This window comes from Saccostrea echinata, unplaced genomic scaffold, assembly GCF_033153115.1.
Source record: "Saccostrea echinata isolate AGI-Se365-2 ecotype Australia unplaced genomic scaffold, CSIRO_AGI_Sech_v1 ptg000002l, whole genome shotgun sequence".
Lineage (NCBI taxonomy): Eukaryota > Metazoa > Mollusca > Bivalvia > Ostreida > Ostreidae > Saccostrea > Saccostrea echinata.
The window spans coordinates 21,907,180-21,926,411 of NW_026889751.1; the positions used below are offsets into that span (position 1 = coordinate 21,907,180).

General features: G+C 32.1%; 1 protein-coding gene across 1 annotated transcript; it reads right to left on the reverse strand.

The window, feature by feature from the left end:
* Positions 1 to 15,603: 15,603 nt before the first annotated feature.
* LOC133201511 (uncharacterized) lies at positions 15,604 to 17,682 on the reverse strand. Its single transcript, XM_061337311.1, has 2 exons — positions 16,229 to 17,682; positions 15,604 to 15,971 (listed from the first exon to the last, which is right to left on the reverse strand). Exons 1-2 carry the CDS (start codon positions 17,474 to 17,476, stop codon positions 15,747 to 15,749), a joined length of 1,473 nt encoding a protein of 490 aa, XP_061193295.1. The 5' UTR covers positions 17,477 to 17,682; the 3' UTR covers positions 15,604 to 15,746.
* Positions 17,683 to 19,232: the final 1,550 nt, after the last annotated feature.

Genomic DNA, 19,232 nt, shown 5'->3' on the forward strand with positions numbered 1-19,232 from the left:
TTCAATACTGCTTAGCAGTACTTGTTTAGTGAGATAAGCTCACACTAAGTCCTTTACACGCGACATTACCGTTATTTACTCTGACTTTAAAACATGGTCATTTGTGAATGTCTCTCTAACGTCTTATATATAGTTTACGAGCCTGTTACTCATTAGCATTGCTTAAACATTTACATAATATAACGCAGAAATCAATGATCGTTTTGTCAACGTTGTTCAAAGGGACACAATTTGAGTTATCGATCTTTGAAACAAAACTTACATTATGCAAATTTCCAAATAAACATTCAATCACAAGGACAAATTGTATATAAAAGCTGTCTTTGGAGGGAGGATGGTGGGGGAATATTTCTAATACATTGACAAGTAAAATAATTGTGCTTGTTTAAATACAAGTAGAAGTGCACCATATTGCACTCTGCTGCAGTACAATGCGAAACATTGTGATGCCTGCCAAATTGTTCAATCAAAATTAACTTAGTCAATTTTTTTTTTCTTAATTGAATTTAAAAACTGATTGAATACACACACTTTTTTTTTTCATTTTATGCTAAAAAAAAAAAGGTTTCAAAAACAGACTAGAGAGCATTTCTTTTATTCTCATATTCTTAAATATTTGTTTTCTTTGATATGAATCAAAATTTACAATCCGTAATTAAGTCGAAAGACTTTCGCAAAGTTACATGTTGCTGTTTTTTTTATCGAACGACTAGTTTGGGTATGCGCAAAAGATCCAGAAGAAATGAACACTCCTTAAAATTTTGGACTGATGTGTGTATTTTTTGTTTGTTTGCAAGAGAATTTATACTGTTTACCATTATAAGAATTTACAATGTAACTGCATTTTATTGCACTGCACTACAATGCAATGTCAATCAATAAAATGAATTCCATTTTTGTTTTACATTATGGTATTGAAAATAAGGTGGAAATTAACATAATTTCTAATATAGTTTTCTTTTTAAAAATGTTCTGAAAACAGACTGGATGGAATATTTTCATTTATGATTGTTCTCTTTCATATGAATCTAAATTAACAATGCAGTAATAATGTCGAAGGATTTTTCGACAATTTTTTTTCATTGCTGTTTATTATTTGATGCAACGCCTAGTTTGGATATATGAAAGATTGAAAAAGAGAGAAATCTCGTGTTTGACTGATGAGTGTAAATTTTGAGAGTGGTGCAGATAAGCACCAGGAAGGATAAACAGAATATATTCTGATAACAGTACTTAGAGCTAAGTTCTCATCAAAGAACAGTTACTTTTGCTGATTTTTTTTAATTGAAAGACTGATATGGATATATGCGAAACATCCCGAGGAAAAATTGAGTGTCAAGTGAAGTTTTTTAATTGCAAGCTAATTAATTTTGCTTTTAAATAAAAATATAACTGTCCTACAATACATTGCATTGTAATGCTTGATGTACTGTCTAATTAAAACATACTTGGTTAAGTTTTCTTATTAGGCAAAACAGTGAAAAAAATATATAAACTTTCGTGTTTGACTGATGAGTGAATATTTTGAGACTCCAAAAAGCGCCGAAGGACATTTGTAGAACAATCAAAGGCGCTTTTCAATACTGCTTAGCAGTACTTGTTTAGTGAGATAAGCTCACACTAAGTCCTTTACACGCGACATTACCGTTATTTACTCTGACTTTAAAACATGGTCATTTGTGAATGTCTCTCTAACGTCTTATATATAGTTTACGAGCCTGTTACTCGTTAGCATTGCTTAAACATTTACATAATATAACGCAGAAATCAATGATCGTTTTGTCAACGTTGTTCAAAGGGACACAATTTGAGTTATCGATCTTTGAAACAAAACTTACATTATGCAAACTTCCAAATAAACATTCAATCACAAGGACAAATTGTATATAAAAGCTGTCTTTGGAGGGAGGATGGTGGGGGAATATTTCTAATACATTGACAAGTAAAATAATTGTGCTTGTTTAAATACAAGTAGAAGTGCACCATATTGCACTCTGCTGCAGTATACAATGCGAAACATTGTGATGCCTGCCAAATTGTTCAATCAAAATTAACTTAGTCAATTTTTTTTTCTTAATTGAATTTAAAAACTGATTGAATACACACACTTTTTTTTCATTTTATGCTTAAAAAAAAAGGTTTCAAAAACAGACTAGAGAGCATTTCTTTTATTCTCATATTCTTAAATATTTGTTTTCTTTGATATGAATCAAAATTAACAATCCGTAATTAAGTCGAAAGACTTTCGCAAAGTTATATGTTGCTGTTTTTTTTTTATCGAACGACTAGTTTGGGTATGCGCAAAAGATCCAGAAGAAATGAACACTCCTTAAAATTTTGGACTGATGAGTGTATTTTTTGTTTGTTTGCAAGAGAATTTATACTGTTTACCATTATAAGAATTTACAATGTAACTGCATTTTATTGCACTGCACTACAATGCAATGTCAATCAATAAAATGAATTCCATTTTTGTTTTACATTATGGTATTGAAAATAAGGTGGAAATTAACATAATTTCTAATATAGTTTTCTTTTTAAAAATGTTCTGAAAACAGACTGGATGGAATATTTTCATTCCCATTTTCTTATATGATTGTTCTCTTTCATATGAATCTAAATTAACAATGCAGTAATAATGTCGAAGGATTTTTCGACAATTTTTTTTCATTGCTGTTTATTATTTGATGCAACGCCTAGTTTGGATATATGAAAGATTGAAAAAGAGAGAAATCTCGTGTTTGACTGATGAGTGTAAATTTTGAGAGTGGTGCAGATAAGCACCAGGAAGGATAAACAGAATATATTCTGATAACAGTACTTAGAGCTAAGTTCTCATCAAAGAACAGTTACTTTTGCTGATTTTTTTTAATTGAAAGACTGATATGGATATATGCGAAACATCCCGAGGAAAAATTGAGTGTCAAGTGAAGTTTTTTAATTGCAAGCTAATTAATTTTGCTTTTAAATAAAAATATAACTGTCCTACAATACATTGCATTGTAATGCTTGATGTACTGTCTAATTAAAACATACTTGGTTAAGTTTTCTTATTAGGCAAAACAGTGAAAAAAATATATAAACTTTCGTGTTTGACTGATGAGTGAATATTTTGAGACTCCAAAAAGCGCCGAAGGACATTTGTAGAACAATCAAAGGCGCTTTTCAATACTGCTTAGCAGTACTTGTTTAGTGAGATAAGCTCACACTAAGTCCTTTACACGCGACATTACCGTTATTTACTCTGACTTTAAAACATGGTCATTTGTGAATGTCTCTCTAACGTCTTATATATAGTTTACGAGCCTGTTACTCATTAGCATTGCTTAAACATTTACATAATATAACGCAGAAATCAATGATCGTTTTGTCAACGTTGTTCAAAGGGACACAATTTGAGTTATCGATCTTTGAAACAAAACTTACATTATGCAAATTTCCAAATAAACATTCAATCACAAGGACAAATTGTATATAAAAGCTGTCTTTGGAGGGAGGATGGTGGGGGAATATTTCTAATACATTGACAAGTAAAATAATTGTGCTTGTTTAAATACAAGTAGAAGTGCACCATATTGCACTCTGCTGCAGTACAATGCGATACATTGTGATGCCTGCCAAATTGTTCAATCAAAATTAACTTAGTCAATTTTTTTTTTCTTAATTGAATTTAAAAACTGATTGAATACACACACTTTTTTTTTCATTTTATGCTTTGAAAAAAAAAAGGTTTCAAAAACAGACTAGAGAGCATTTCTTTTATTCTCATATTCTTAAATATTTGTTTTCTTTGATATGAATCAAAATTAACAATCCGTAATTAAGTCGAAAGACTTTCGCAAAGTTACATGTTGCTGTTTTTTTTTATCGAACGACTAGTTTGGGTATGCGCAAAAGATCCAGAAGAAATGAACACTCCTTAAAATTTTGGACTGATGAGTGTATTTTTTGTTTGTTTGCAAGAGAATTTATACTGTTTACCATTATAAGAATTTACAATGTAACTGCATTTTATTGCACTGCACTACAATGCAATGTCAATCAATAAAATGAATTCCATTTTTGTTTTACATTATGGTATTGAAAATAAGGTGGAAATTAACATAATTTCTAATATAGTTTTCTTTTTAAAAATGTTCTGAAAACAGACTGGATGGAATATTTTCATTTATGATTGTTCTCTTTCATATGAATCTAAATTAACAATGCAGTAATAATGTCGAAGGATTTTTCGACAATTTTTTTTCATTGCTGTTTATTATTTGATGCAACGCCTAGTTTGGATACATGAAAGATTGAAAAAGAGAGAAATCTCGTGTTTGACTGATGAGTGTAAATTTTGAGAGTGGTGCAGATAAGCACCAGGAAGGATAAACAGAATATATTCTGATAACAGTACTTAGAGCTAAGTTCTCATCAAAGAACAGTTACTTTTGCTGATTTTTTTTAATTGAAAGACTGATATGGATATATGCGAAACATCCCGAGGAAAAATTGAGTGTCAAGTGAAGTTTTTTAATTGCAAGCTAATTAATTTTGCTTTTAAATAAAAATATAACTGTCCTACAATACATTGCATTGTAATGCTTGATGTACTGTCTAATTAAAACATACTTGGTTAAGTTTTCTTATTAGGCAAAACAGTGAAAAAAATATATAAACTTTCGTGTTTGACTGATGAGTGAATATTTTGAGACTCCAAAAAGCGCCGAAGGACATTTGTAGAACAATCAAAGGCGCTTTTCAATACTGCTTAGCAGTACTTGTTTAGTGAGATAAGCTCACACTAAGTCCTTTACACGCGACATTACCGTTATTTACTCTGACTTTAAAACATGGTCATTTGTGAATGTCTCTCTAACGTCTTATATATAGTTTACGAGCCTGTTACTCGTTAGCATTGCTTAAACATTTACATAATATAACGCAGAAATCAATGATCGTTTTGTCAACGTTGTTCAAAGGGACACAATTTGAGTTATCGATCTTTGAAACAAAACTTACATTATGCAAACTTCCAAATAAACATTCAATCACAAGGACAAATTGTATATAAAAGCTGTCTTTGGAGGGAGGATGGTGGGGGAATATTTCTAATACATTGACAAGTAAAATAATTGTGCTTGTTTAAATACAAGTAGAAGTGCACCATATTGCACTCTGCTGCAGTACAATGCGATACATTGTGATGCCTGCCAAATTGTTCAATCAAAATTAACTTAGTCAATTTTTTTTTTCTTAATTGAATTTAAAAACTGATTGAATACACACACTTTTTTTTTCATTTTATGCTTTGAAAAAAAAAAGGTTTCAAAAACAGACTAGAGAGCATTTCTTTTATTCTCATATTCTTAAATATTTGTTTTCTTTGATATGAATCAAAATTAACAATCCGTAATTAAGTCGAAAGACTTTCGCAAAGTTACATGTTGCTGTTTTTTTTTATCGAACGACTAGTTTGGGTATGCGCAAAAGATCCAGAAGAAATGAACACTCCTTAAAATTTTGGACTGATGAGTGTATTTTTTGTTTGTTTGCAAGAGAATTTATACTGTTTACCATTATAAGAATTTACAATGTAACTGCATTTTATTGCACTGCACTACAATGCAATGTCAATCAATAAAATGAATTCCATTTTTGTTTTACATTATGGTATTGAAAATAAGGTGGAAATTAACATAATTTCTAATATAGTTTTCTTTTTAAAAATGTTCTGAAAACAGACTGGATGGAATATTTTCATTTATGATTGTTCTCTTTCATATGAATCTAAATTAACAATGCAGTAATAATGTCGAAGGATTTTTCGACAATTTTTTTTCATTGCTGTTTATTATTTGATGCAACGCCTAGTTTGGATATATGAAAGATTGAAAAAGAGAGAAATCTCGTGTTTGACTGATGAGTGTAAATTTTGAGAGTGGTGCAGATAAGCACCAGGAAGGATAAACAGAATATATTCTGATAACAGTACTTAGAGCTAAGTTCTCATCAAAGAACAGTTACTTTTGCTGATTTTTTTTAATTGAAAGACTGATATGGATATATGCGAAACATCCCGAGGAAAAATTGAGTGTCAAGTGAAGTTTTTTAATTGCAAGCTAATTAATTTTGCTTTTAAATAAAAATATAACTGTCCTACAATACATTGCATTGTAATGCTTGATGTACTGTCTAATTAAAACATACTTGGTTAAGTTTTCTTATTAGGCAAAACAGTGAAAAAAATATGTAAACTTTCGTGTTTGACTGATGAGTGAATATTTTGAGACTCCAAAAAGCGCCGAAGGACATTTGTAGAACAATCAAAGGCGCTTTTCAATACTGCTTAGCAGTACTTGTTTAGTGAGATAAGCTCACACTAAGTCCTTTACACGCGACATTACCGTTATTTACTCTGACTTTAAAACATGGTCATTTGTGAATGTCTCTCTAACGTCTTATATATAGTTTACGAGCCTGTTACTCGTTAGCATTGCTTAAACATTTACATAATATAACGCAGAAATCAATGATCGTTTTGTCAACGTTGTTCAAAGGGACACAATTTGAGTTATCGATCTTTGAAACAAAACTTACATTATGCAAATTTCCAAATAAACATTCAATCACAAGGACAAATTGTATATAAAAGCTGTCTTTGGAGGGAGGATGGTGGGGGAATATTTCTAATACATTGACAAGTAAAATAATTGTGCTTGTTTAAATACAAGTAGAAGTGCACCATATTGCACTCTGCTGCAGTACAATGCGATACAGTGCAGGGAACTAATTTTGTTACATAAACCAGCATCAGGATAAGCATTAGTAGCATCAGGATCGAGCTAGCATCAGCATCAGCATTTAAAAAACAGCATTACCAGGATCAGCATCAGCAAGCAAAGGATAAAACCAGCATTGACCTACATAAAATCAGCATTATCCTACTAGCATCAGAAAATCAATGAGTTTTAATTCAGTAAAAAATTAAAAAAGAAAGAAAGAATATTGGTTAAAGTATTCACATTATTGATACATAGTGAGATATTATGATCAAATAATTGTAAAAGGCACTTTTATTGCTTTAAACGGCAATGCTGAAATTCATTATCTACTTCCGGTAGCATGATGCTACTTCCGGTAGCATTGACTTAATTATAAAACAGCATCAGGATAAGGATTACTAGCATTATATCAGCGAGCAAAGGAAGCATTCAAATCAGCAAGCAAAGGGAGCATTCAAATCAGCATCGATGCTGTAACAAAATTAGTTTCCTGCACTGTACATTGTGATGCCTGCCAAATTGTTCAATCAAAATTAACTTAGTCAATTTTTTTTTTCTAATATTGAATTTAAAAACTGATTGAATACACACACTTTTTTTTCATTTTATGCTTTGAAAAAAAAAAGGTTTCAAAAACAGACTAGAGAGCATTTCTTTTATTCTCATATTCTTAAATATTTGTTTTCTTTGATATGAATCAAAATTAACAATCCGTAATTAAGTCGAAAGACTTTCGCAAAGTTACATGTTGCTGTTTTTTTTTATCGAACGACTAGTTTGGGTATGCGCAAAAGATCCAGAAGAAATGAACACTCCTTAAAATTTTGGACTGATGAGTGTATTTTTTGTTTGTTTGCAAGAGAATTTATACTGTTTACCATTATAAGAATTTACAATGTAACTGCATTTTATTGCACTGCACTACAATGCAATGTCAATCAATAAAATGAATTCCATTTTTGTTTTACATTATGGTATTGAAAATAAGGTGGAAATTAACATAATTTCTAATATAGTTTTCTTTTTAAAAATGTTCTGAAAACAGACTGGATGGAATATTTTCATTTATGATTGTTCTCTTTCATATGAATCTAAATTAACAATGCAGTAATAATGTCGAAGGATTTTTCGACAATTTTTTTTCATTGCTGTTTATTATTTGATGCAACGCCTAGTTTGGATATATGAAAGATTGAAAAAGAGAGAAATCTCGTGTTTGACTGATGAGTGTAAATTTTGAGAGTGGTGCAGATAAGCACCAGGAAGGATAAACAGAATATATTCTGATAACAGTACTTAGAGCTAAGTTCTCATCAAAGAACAGTTACTTTTGCTGATTTTTTTTAATTGAAAGACTGATATGGATATATGCGAAACATCCCGAGGAAAAATTGAGTGTCAAGTGAAGTTTTTTAATTGCAAGCTAATTAATTTTGCTTTTAAATAAAAATATAACTGTCCTACAATACATTGCATTGTAATGCTTGATGTACTGTCTAATTAAAACATACTTGGTTAAGTTTTCTTATTAGGCAAAACAGTGAAAAAAATATATAAACTTTCGTGTTTGACTGATGAGTGAATATTTTGAGACTCCAAAAAGCGCCGAAGGACATTTGTAGAACAATCAAAGGCGCTTTTCAATACTGCTTAGCAGTACTTGTTTAGTGAGATAAGCTCACACTAAGTCCTTTACACGCGACATTACCGTTATTTACTCTGACTTTAAAACATGGTCATTTGTGAATGTCTCTCTAACGTCTTATATATAGTTTACGAGCCTGTTACTCGTTAGCATTGCTTAAACATTTACATAATATAACGCAGAAATCAATGATCGTTTTGTCAACGTTGTTCAAAGGGACACAATTTGAGTTATCGATCTTTGAAACAAAACTTACATTATGCAAATTTCCAAATAAACATTCAATCACAAGGACAAATTGTATATAAAAGCTGTCTTTGGAGGGAGGATGGTGGGGGAATATTTCTAATACATTGACAAGTAAAATAATTGTGCTTGTTTAAATACAAGTAGAAGTGCACCATATTGCACTCTGCTGCAGTACAATGCGATACAGTGCAGGGAACTAATTTTGTTACATAAACCAGCATCAGGATAAGCATTAGTAGCATCAGGATCGAGCTAGCATCAGCATCAGCATTTAAAAAACAGCATTACCAGGATCAGCATCAGCAAGCAAAGGATAAAACCAGCATTGACCTACATAAAATCAGCATTATCCTACTAGCATCAGAAAATCAATGAGTTTTAATTCAGTAAAAAATTAAAAAAGAAAGAAAGAATATTGGTTAAAGTATTCACATTATTGATACATAGTGAGATATTATGATCAAATAATTGTAAAAGGCACTTTTATTGCTTTAAACGGCAATGCTGAAATTCATTATCTACTTCCGGTAGCATGATGCTACTTCCGGTAGCATTGACTTAATTATAAAACAGCATCAGGATAAGGATTACTAGCATTATATCAGCGAGCAAAGGAAGCATTCAAATCAGCAAGCAAAGGGAGCATTCAAATCAGCATCGATGCTGTAACAAAATTAGTTTCCTGCACTGTACATTGTGATGCCTGCCAAATTGTTCAATCAAAATTAACTTAGTCAATTTTTTTTTTCTAATATTGAATTTAAAAACTGATTGAATACACACACTTTTTTTTCATTTTATGCTTTGAAAAAAAAAAGGTTTCAAAAACAGACTAGAGAGCATTTCTTTTATTCTCATATTCTTAAATATTTGTTTTCTTTGATATGAATCAAAATTAACAATCCGTAATTAAGTCGAAAGACTTTCGCAAAGTTACATGTTGCTGTTTTTTTTTATCGAACGACTAGTTTGGGTATGCGCAAAAGATCCAGAAGAAATGAACACTCCTTAAAATTTTGGACTGATGAGTGTATTTTTTGTTTGTTTGCAAGAGAATTTATACTGTTTACCATTATAAGAATTTACAATGTAACTGCATTTTATTGCACTGCACTACAATGCAATGTCAATCAATAAAATGAATTCCATTTTTGTTTTACATTATGGTATTGAAAATAAGGTGGAAATTAACATAATTTCTAATATAGTTTTCTTTTTAAAAATGTTCTGAAAACAGACTGGATGGAATATTTTCATTTATGATTGTTCTCTTTCATATGAATCTAAATTAACAATGCAGTAATAATGTCGAAGGATTTTTCGACAATTTTTTTTCATTGCTGTTTATTATTTGATGCAACGCCTAGTTTGGATATATGAAAGATTGAAAAAGAGAGAAATCTCGTGTTTGACTGATGAGTGTAAATTTTGAGAGTGGTGCAGATAAGCACCAGGAAGGATAAACAGAATATATTCTGATAACAGTACTTAGAGCTAAGTTCTCATCAAAGAACAGTTACTTTTGCTGATTTTTTTTAATTGAAAGACTGATATGGATATATGCGAAACATCCCGAGGAAAAATTGAGTGTCAAGTGAAGTTTTTTAATTGCAAGCTAATTAATTTTGCTTTTAAATAAAAATATAACTGTCCTACAATACATTGCATTGTAATGCTTGATGTACTGTCTAATTAAAACATACTTGGTTAAGTTTTCTTATTAGGCAAAACAGTGAAAAAAATATATAAACTTTCGTGTTTGACTGATGAGTGAATATTTTGAGACTCCAAAAAGCGCCGAAGGACATTTGTAGAACAATCAAAGGCGCTTTTCAATACTGCTTAGCAGTACTTGTTTAGTGAGATAAGCTCACACTAAGTCCTTTACACGCGACATTACCGTTATTTACTCTGACTTTAAAACATGGTCATTTGTGAATGTCTCTCTAACGTCTTATATATAGTTTACGAGCCTGTTACTCGTTAGCATTGCTTAAACATTTACATAATATAACGCAGAAATCAATGATCGTTTTGTCAACGTTGTTCAAAGGGACACAATTTGAGTTATCGATCTTTGAAACAAAACTTACATTATGCAAATTTCCAAATAAACATTCAATCACAAGGACAAATTGTATATAAAAGCTGTCTTTGGAGGGAGGATGGTGGGGGAATATTTCTAATACATTGACAAGTAAAATAATTGTGCTTGTTTAAATACAAGTAGAAGTGCACCATATTGCACTCTGCTGCAGTACAATGCGATACATTGTGATGCCTGCCAAATTGTTCAATCAAAATTAACTTAGTCAATTTTTTTTTCTAATATTGAATTTAAAAACTGATTGAATACACACACTTTTTTTTTCATTTTATGCTTTGAAAAAAAAAAGGTTTCAAAAACAGACTAGAGAGCATTTCTTTTATTCTCATATTCTTAAATATTTGTTTTCTTTGATATGAATCAAAATTAACAATCCGTAATTAAGTCGAAAGACTTTCGCAAAGTTACATGTTGCTGTTTTTTTTTATCGAACGACTAGTTTGGGTATGCGCAAAAGATCCAGAAGAAATGAACACTCCTTAAAATTTTGGACTGATGAGTGTATTTTTTGTTTGTTTGCAAGAGAATTTATACTGTTTACCATTATAAGAATTTACAATGTAACTGCATTTTATTGCACTGCACTACAATGCAATGTCAATCAATAAAATGAATTCCATTTTTGTTTTACATTATGGTATTGAAAATAAGGTGGAAATTAACATAATTTCTAATATAGTTTTCTTTTTAAAAATGTTCTGAAAACAGACTGGATGGAATATTTTCATTTATGATTGTTCTCTTTCATATGAATCTAAATTAACAATGCAGTAATAATGTCGAAGGATTTTTCGACAATTTTTTTTCATTGCTGTTTATTATTTGATGCAACGCCTAGTTTGGATATATGAAAGATTGAAAAAGAGAGAAATCTCGTGTTTGACTGATGAGTGTAAATTTTGAGAGTGGTGCAGATAAGCACCAGGAAGGATAAACAGAATATATTCTGATAACAGTACTTAGAGCTAAGTTCTCATCAAAGAACAGTTACTTTTGCTGATTTTTTTTAATTGAAAGACTGATATGGATATATGCGAAACATCCCGAGGAAAAATTGAGTGTCAAGTGAAGTTTTTTAATTGCAAGCTAATTAATTTTGCTTTTAAATAAAAATATAACTGTCCTACAATACATTGCATTGTAATGCTTGATGTACTGTCTAATTAAAACATACTTGGTTAAGTTTTCTTATTAGGCAAAACAGTGAAAAAAATATATAAACTTTCGTGTTTGACTGATGAGTGAATATTTTGAGACTCCAAAAAGCGCCGAAGGACATTTGTAGAACAATCAAAGGCGCTTTTCAATACTGCTTAGCAGTACTTGTTTAGTGAGATAAGCTCACACTAAGTCCTTTACACGCGACATTACCGTTATTTACTCTGACTTTAAAACATGGTCATTTGTGAATGTCTCTCTAACGTCTTATATATAGTTTACGAGCCTGTTACTCGTTAGCATTGCTTAAATATTTACATAATATAACGCAGAAATCAATGACCGTTTTGTCAACGTTGTTCAAAGGGACACAATTTGAGTTATCGATCTTTGAAACAAAACTTACATTATGCAAATTTCCAAATAAACATTCAATCACAAGGACAAATTGTATATAAAAGCTGTCTTTGGAGGGAGGATGGTGGGGGAATATTTCTAATACATTGACAAGTAAAATAATTGTGCTCGTTTAAATACAAGTAGAAGTGCACCATATTGCACTCTGCTCGAACTCTTCAGTGTACAGTGTTTAGAGCTCCCGGTCCTTAGAGTTGTCTTTCTTGAAATGTTGGGAAAATTAAAATCAGTGAATCATTATATTCTTTGAACCAGGACGACAGCAGGTTATGAAAGGAGGCACTTCATCCCAGAAATCAGAAAATCTTTTATAATAGGTATAACATTACTTAGATTCTAGTGCATTCTTGAACACTCCAACCCGCATTATTATTACTTAAACAAATTCTAGCAACAGTATCTTCAACAGACGAAAGACAAATAATGAATATTTCTTCAAAAATGATATTATCGGTTTTTTTGAAGGGGTGCGATCGCATCAAACCCATCCTTTTTCGACCACATTGTAATATTTGAGAGATGTTTGATTTATCACACATGCTCTTGCTACCGTAAGGATGTCATTGCCTGGAAACCGTTATCATAGTAACCTTGTTGACAGACCCTATCAGAGGATGATTGGCTTTTGATTGGTCACTTGGTTTGACTTTAAGTCGACATAAACATCACAATTACCGGTAATACATGTAAGCAATGGGATTTCCAATACACTTATAGAATTGTTTTCTTGTGTTTGTTTTTAAATATTAAATACCCACGAAACAATTTAATATTAGTTACACCTTCTTTTACTTCGTTTTTTAATATAAAATGCAAAATTTGCTGTGTCGATTGCAGAGCAATATCTCATTTCGTCTAACATTTTTTTTTATTTATTACATCGTATATCACATTAGTTACATTGGTGAGCTTATGAGTTATTTTGTCTTTTCGCAAATTTTTATATTGAAATCGAATATATGCTTGGTCTAAATTGTTCGTAAAACTAAACAATTTTTTTGTTCAAGTAAAAAAAAAAAATTCGTTGGAGAACAGTGTATACATTGAAATTTATTGATAGGAAACCTAACTGGTGTTGTTTTTTTTTTTTTCTAAACTTGTGTGCGATCCTTTTATGCTATAATAATTGTTCTGTACATTGTTTCTAATCACTAATTGTTCAAATAAAGCTAGGGGAAAATCACTGTGAAAACTGAAAAAAAGATTTGGTAATATTCAAAAGATTTTTTTAAAAAAAAGATGATAAAAATTTCGATGTCATATTTCGGAATCTTTTTCTGAGTTTTTAATGGGAGATGCCTATGATTTGCAAATTAATATTTAAAAAGTAAATTAAAAGTCAGTTGATTTGAAGTTTTGTTTTGATGACTGCAGGAGACGGGAGAGCTAGGTTTTATCTCTTTATCAGGCTGTGGCTAAAGCTGACACCGAAACATTCCCCGCCAGTAATGGAAAGTTTTCCCAAACTCCATCACCCCGTGCAGCTAATGGCCGCGAGATGGCGATGCATGACGTCACAGGTTCATAATGAGACTGTTTGTATAACAAGCCCATGCTCCGAATAGTTCCACGAAGATGTGGAATTTATGTATTTTATTTTTCATACACTATGGCCATTTGCATGTTTTGAAAACTAATGTATTGCGACATTTTTTCCTTCAAAGATCTGAATATGAATCTATTACCAGTTTTATTTATATGTAGATTATGGACGTAGAATTCAAAACAGGATCCTATATGCTAGTATATAAGTCTCTGGTCAAAACGAAAATTTGATTCAAATAAATTTTTATCATGTTCTAATTATAGGTAAAAATTGTATATTACTCTGACGTAAAATAATAGTTCAATGAAGTTTTATGATTTATTTTAAAGGAAAAAAATTGATAACATGAATGCATGTACACTAGTAGTTTCAAATTATGATAGTGATAGGTTCATTAAAACACGTATCTGGTATCAACAACACTTTTTAAAAGTCAGAAAAGTTCTAGAGAGAATAGAGAAAAGGTTTTTCCATAAGAGAGGAAGTATTTAAAATCAAGTTAGATTTAATCATAGGAATTATTAAGATACCGGTGTGTTATATATGTATGTTCTTTTAAATGTTCATGTGCTTTGTAATTTTAATGCCCCCCTTTTCCCCACTTCCTAACCCTTTTCTTTTAAAATATTTGTACCTTCTAAAACATTGTATTTCTTTCTAAAAGCGAGTTTTGTAATTAAATGTTACAACTAAAAGTTGTTTAATTTTGTGGAAATTAGCTGGACAGTAGACAATAATATTCTGGGCCTGTTTTACAAAACAACTACGACCAAAATATATTTTCAGAAAAATTTTCTTCTTCAAGTTTATTTGAAAATTGTTTGAATCTTTTTCAACAAGAATTTTGAAAGGTATTTTACACAAGAAACTCATAAAATTAATTTTGCAAGATTTAAAGTATAATCAGTTCTTTATTATATAAAATAAATTTCAGTATTAAAAGCCCAGGCTCTGGTGCCATAAAACTAAGACGAGCTCACTTTTGACCACAGTCTCACGTTTACCAAAGGAATTAATAGTGGAAAAAAGAGACTGAGATCAAAAGTGAGCTCGTCTAAGTTTTATGGCCCCGGAGCAAGATGTTTAGCTACATGTAAACAGTAATATAGTTCAATGTAAAGTGTAAGCACCGTCTGCTTTTCGGGGGGGGGGGGGGGGGTTAAAGTAGATGCAATACAAGTGCATTTCTTAAGAAAAATTCATAAATTTATGCAAAAGGTTGATTTTTTAAAATAATTGTTCATCAAAGAATGTACATGTATAACGTCTTTCTGTCTTGAAATAATTTATTGAAGAAAAATTAGAATAAACTAGAAAGAACACAGAAAATCTCGAGCAAAACATCTGAAACTTTACAGATTCAAATAAATTGGAAGTTAACAGTATACAGCTAATTCTGGTTATGAACTGAATGGTTTAAGAATTATATAATGTAATGCAGACTATTTATTATAAAAAATAAAAAAAAAATTGATCAATAAATTAATATATTATGACTTAATATGTCACATCATTGGTCTTATCCACCAATAAATTGATAAGTGTGTTTTAAGCTTTAAATTGTAGCCGCTTTGGGAGGATGTTCTTTTTAAACATCATACTGTGCGTTCAGATTAAAAACATAATAAGATAAACTGGAATCCTCACGGACAATGTAAGCAAAAAATACTTATTTGAATAATTGTTAATAAGCACAAAAAGCCTAAATATGCATGTATATAACAAGTGTAATCAAGCCACGATTCTCATAATATACAGACAAAAGGACATGACGTAATATCACAATGTACAACGTTACAATGACATCTTATTGTTTGATGTGTTAATGACGACACTCAAGAACCAGAAGTCACGTGACTATCCACAAAGTTGACTGAGCCGGGCTGCTTGACCCATGAGGGTCATGATGTCCGAAGTGGCCGAGCTGAGAGTCGTGTTCAAACTGGACATCTTCGTGTTCATGTCTGTCTTAATGGCGTCCACATACTGCAAGGCCGTCTTTCCGTTTGCGGTGGTGAAGTTTCCTTTTAGAGCGTGGACATCCTGTTCCAATTGCAGCAGTTCTCCAGCTTGTTGTGTTATCTGAAATAATGAGTTGAAGCAATGGAAATTATTTGCATATCACACATTAAATTGCAACATTTATTTTTATTGACTTTTCAATTCTTAATTTTGATTTAACATATATATAAGAATTTTGATTTAAGATATATATAAGGTGAGATTAAGATAAAATGTAGATTAAAGACATTAATAGTGACATTAACGAATCTTCTTATATATTTGTAAAACTTGCAACAATTTTACGAATAAAGAAATTGAAGAGTTGAATCCCTTACCGTGCCGTTGAGTTTCTGCAGATCTTGTTCGACTTTGAGGGCCTCCGGAATGAGTTTCTTTATATCGTTTTTGTTCTTTATGATCTGTATTTTGTCTTTGATAATGTTTCCACCGAGCTGCTGAAGATTGCTGATCACTGTAGTGACGTTCTTGCTCGTCTCCAAAATCTCCTGTTGGAGAATAGTCATTTTTGGCGTGACGTCCTTCTGGAACTGGGTGAGATTGTTGATGGCGTCTTTGACCTCCTGTTCAGTGACTTTAAGCCTAGAGAATGCCGCCTGTGATGTGGTTTTAGCATTGGCGATCTCTTGTGTCTGGTTTGTTACTTCAGTCTTGATTTGGTCTGCTTTGTGTGTCAGATCTGTGATCTGTTTAGAGTGGGACTGTTCTACTTGTTTCACCTCTAATTCGAGTTTCTGGAGTTGAGACTTGAGTTGGTTTAGAAGAGCCGTGGGCGCTGTTGGCGCCGGTCCTGTGGTACTTGCAGCACCAGTTGTTGTGCTGCGCGTGCCTTGGGTGGTTGTTGTCGCCGGTGGCATTGTGGCGACAGGTGTGGATCCCGACTGCATATTCTTCAGCATATTCTCAAGTGTAATAAGCTTTAGTTCTGCAGCAGCTATCTTAGTCGTCTGGTCGTTGATCTGTTTATTTAAAGCTGTCTGAATCTTCATTTCTTCAACAGCACTCTTTTGCAATTGCATAGTAACGTTGAAAATTTTACCGTTAATGTCGCTGATGGCTTTTGTAAGTAAATCTTTGGTGTCGTGTAACATCTGATTGAGCACCGCAGAATTTCCAGAAGATCCTCCGCTTCCGGTGGACGCAGTGGCCGCCAACTGCTTTAGTTTCTGGACTTCATTATTCAAATCATTCAACTTGCTCATATAACTAGCACCATCACTCTGAATACGTGCTAGCGTGCTCTGGATGATGCTGTTCTGAGACACATATTGGAACTTTGTCTTATCTAGATCCTGTTTCACTTGATCCACTTTCTTATCCAAAGCTGAGGAAGTTCCAGCACACGCACCTTTTGGATCTGCTACATGGAATTGGTAAGTACATGTCCCACTGTTCTGAGTGTTCCCACTGTTAGGAGCGGGCTGGGGAGGTTTTGTCGTCGTCACTTTGGCTTTCTGGGTGGTGGTTGTTTTGAGGCTCAATTTTGTCGGCAGGGGTTTGATTGGAATAAACTGGGCAGAACATGCCGCCAGTGCCACCAAGAATATCGTGAGTTTTCCGTACATTATTGAGTCTGAATTAGCCGTTCCGATGCAGACGACGTTTATTAAAGTGGTCAGGATGTCTTGGATCTTTATAAGTTTAGGGGCGGGAGAGTTGTGGGGCTTATCTTGTTTGCATAAACAATTGGCGAATGATTGGCGGATACGAGAGCAGAAGGCAAACTGAACAAACAAGCTTCTAACAGCTTCATGTTTCTCAGGAAAAAGACATCCTGGTAATCTTAGGGACTGAAAAAAAATCACTGATGTTGACCAGTTGTCCGAGTCAAACTTAAACAAAGCCATCGGTAGTGGTTGGGGGCTGGTTTTGTCGCTAAAACATGAAACTTGCACCCTGTGCTCTGTTTCAGCACTTTGCGTCAGAATTACCAAATAAATGGCGATTCCAGACTGCAGAGCGGGGCTCCACATACAACCAAATTAAATTTACTTTAGATTCTTTCCCAAACTATAAACTCGTTCCAATTTTCTAGACGTGTAATATCTAGGTGTAGCATCATTTTGCTATGTATCTATAATCTAACAGTTTTTTTTACCCGTTTTAGAGGAAAAGTCTTGTCATTTTTAGTCCAAACGTATATAAACTTTTCCTCAGTTGTCCTGATTATCTACCAATTAAATGGGGGTCATGGCGAATTGCCTCGAGTTTATCGAAGATAGGAATGAAGACTATTTAGATTTCGTGTAAGTTGGTGTAATATTTTTCTTCATGTTGTGACCATTAGGGTATACCAGTATTTTACTTGAAAAGCTGCGCAATGTAGACATACACGCCTCTGTGATAACTTGAGAAGATATACATGTACATGGACATTTATACTTCATGTAAATATTCAACTTATTAGTCTTTTTGTACTGCATGCATTTTGGCCTTGAAAAATAGCAGCTTCTCTGTGAAAAAGAGCTTTAAATGAGTAAAAGAAAAATCTATATATGAGTGTTTAGTCTAAATAATAAATCAAAATATAGTTTATTTTTTCTTTGTGTGGATAAATATTACCACGCCAGACCCAACCGCAAAATCATAAATACACAATTCTGTTTGCAAAATCGATATATTACAGATCTCGAGATAATAAGAATTATTTCAGGTACATGTACGATTACTTAGGAATATACTAAATAGATAGAAATCAGACGACAACAAACAACAAGCCGAAGGGCAACAGTGCTTACCTGAGTTATTTGCTCTACTTGTTCTTGAGAATATTTTTAATTTTTTCTCTTTATTCCTATATAAATTTTTACCCCATTTGTGGTCCCATCCTACACTCTGGGGTTATGATTTGAACAAACTTAAATCTGCATTATTGAGGATGCTTGCGTATAAATATAAATAATCATGCTCTGATAGATTTTGAAATGAAAATATTCTTAGATATTTTTTTCTTTTATTTTCCTATAAAAAATAATTTATTCCCCCCTCCTTGGAGGGCCTGACTCACATCTCTTAATCGGCACTTCTTAAGGATGCTTGATAATAAACAAATATATGATTAATCATAACAATGCTGTTCTTGAGAAGATTTTTAAGTAACTTCTAAATGGCTAAACTCTACCCCCAGGGACCTTGATTTGAACAAACTTGATTCTACACTACCTGAGAATGTTTGCTTACTAACATCATTAGTCATAATTCTGTTGCTATTTTAAATGATTTTTCCCCATTATGATCAAATGTAAAACTTCGATCATATATTTTGGCCACTATCCACAGGTCCATAATTTGAACAACCTTGAACCTGCACTATCTAAAAAT

What these genes read in the sequence shown, in the direction of transcription:
- LOC133201511 (XM_061337311.1), bottom strand. Translation starts at nt 17,476, where the DNA reads ATGTACGGAAAACTCACGATATTCTTGGTGGCACTGGCGGCATGTTCT. An exon ending in TGCAGAAACTCAACGGCACG is followed by an intron (nt 15,972 to 16,228) that starts GTAAGGGATTCA and finishes TCATTATTTCAG; the next exon opens with ATAACACAACAAGCTGGAGA.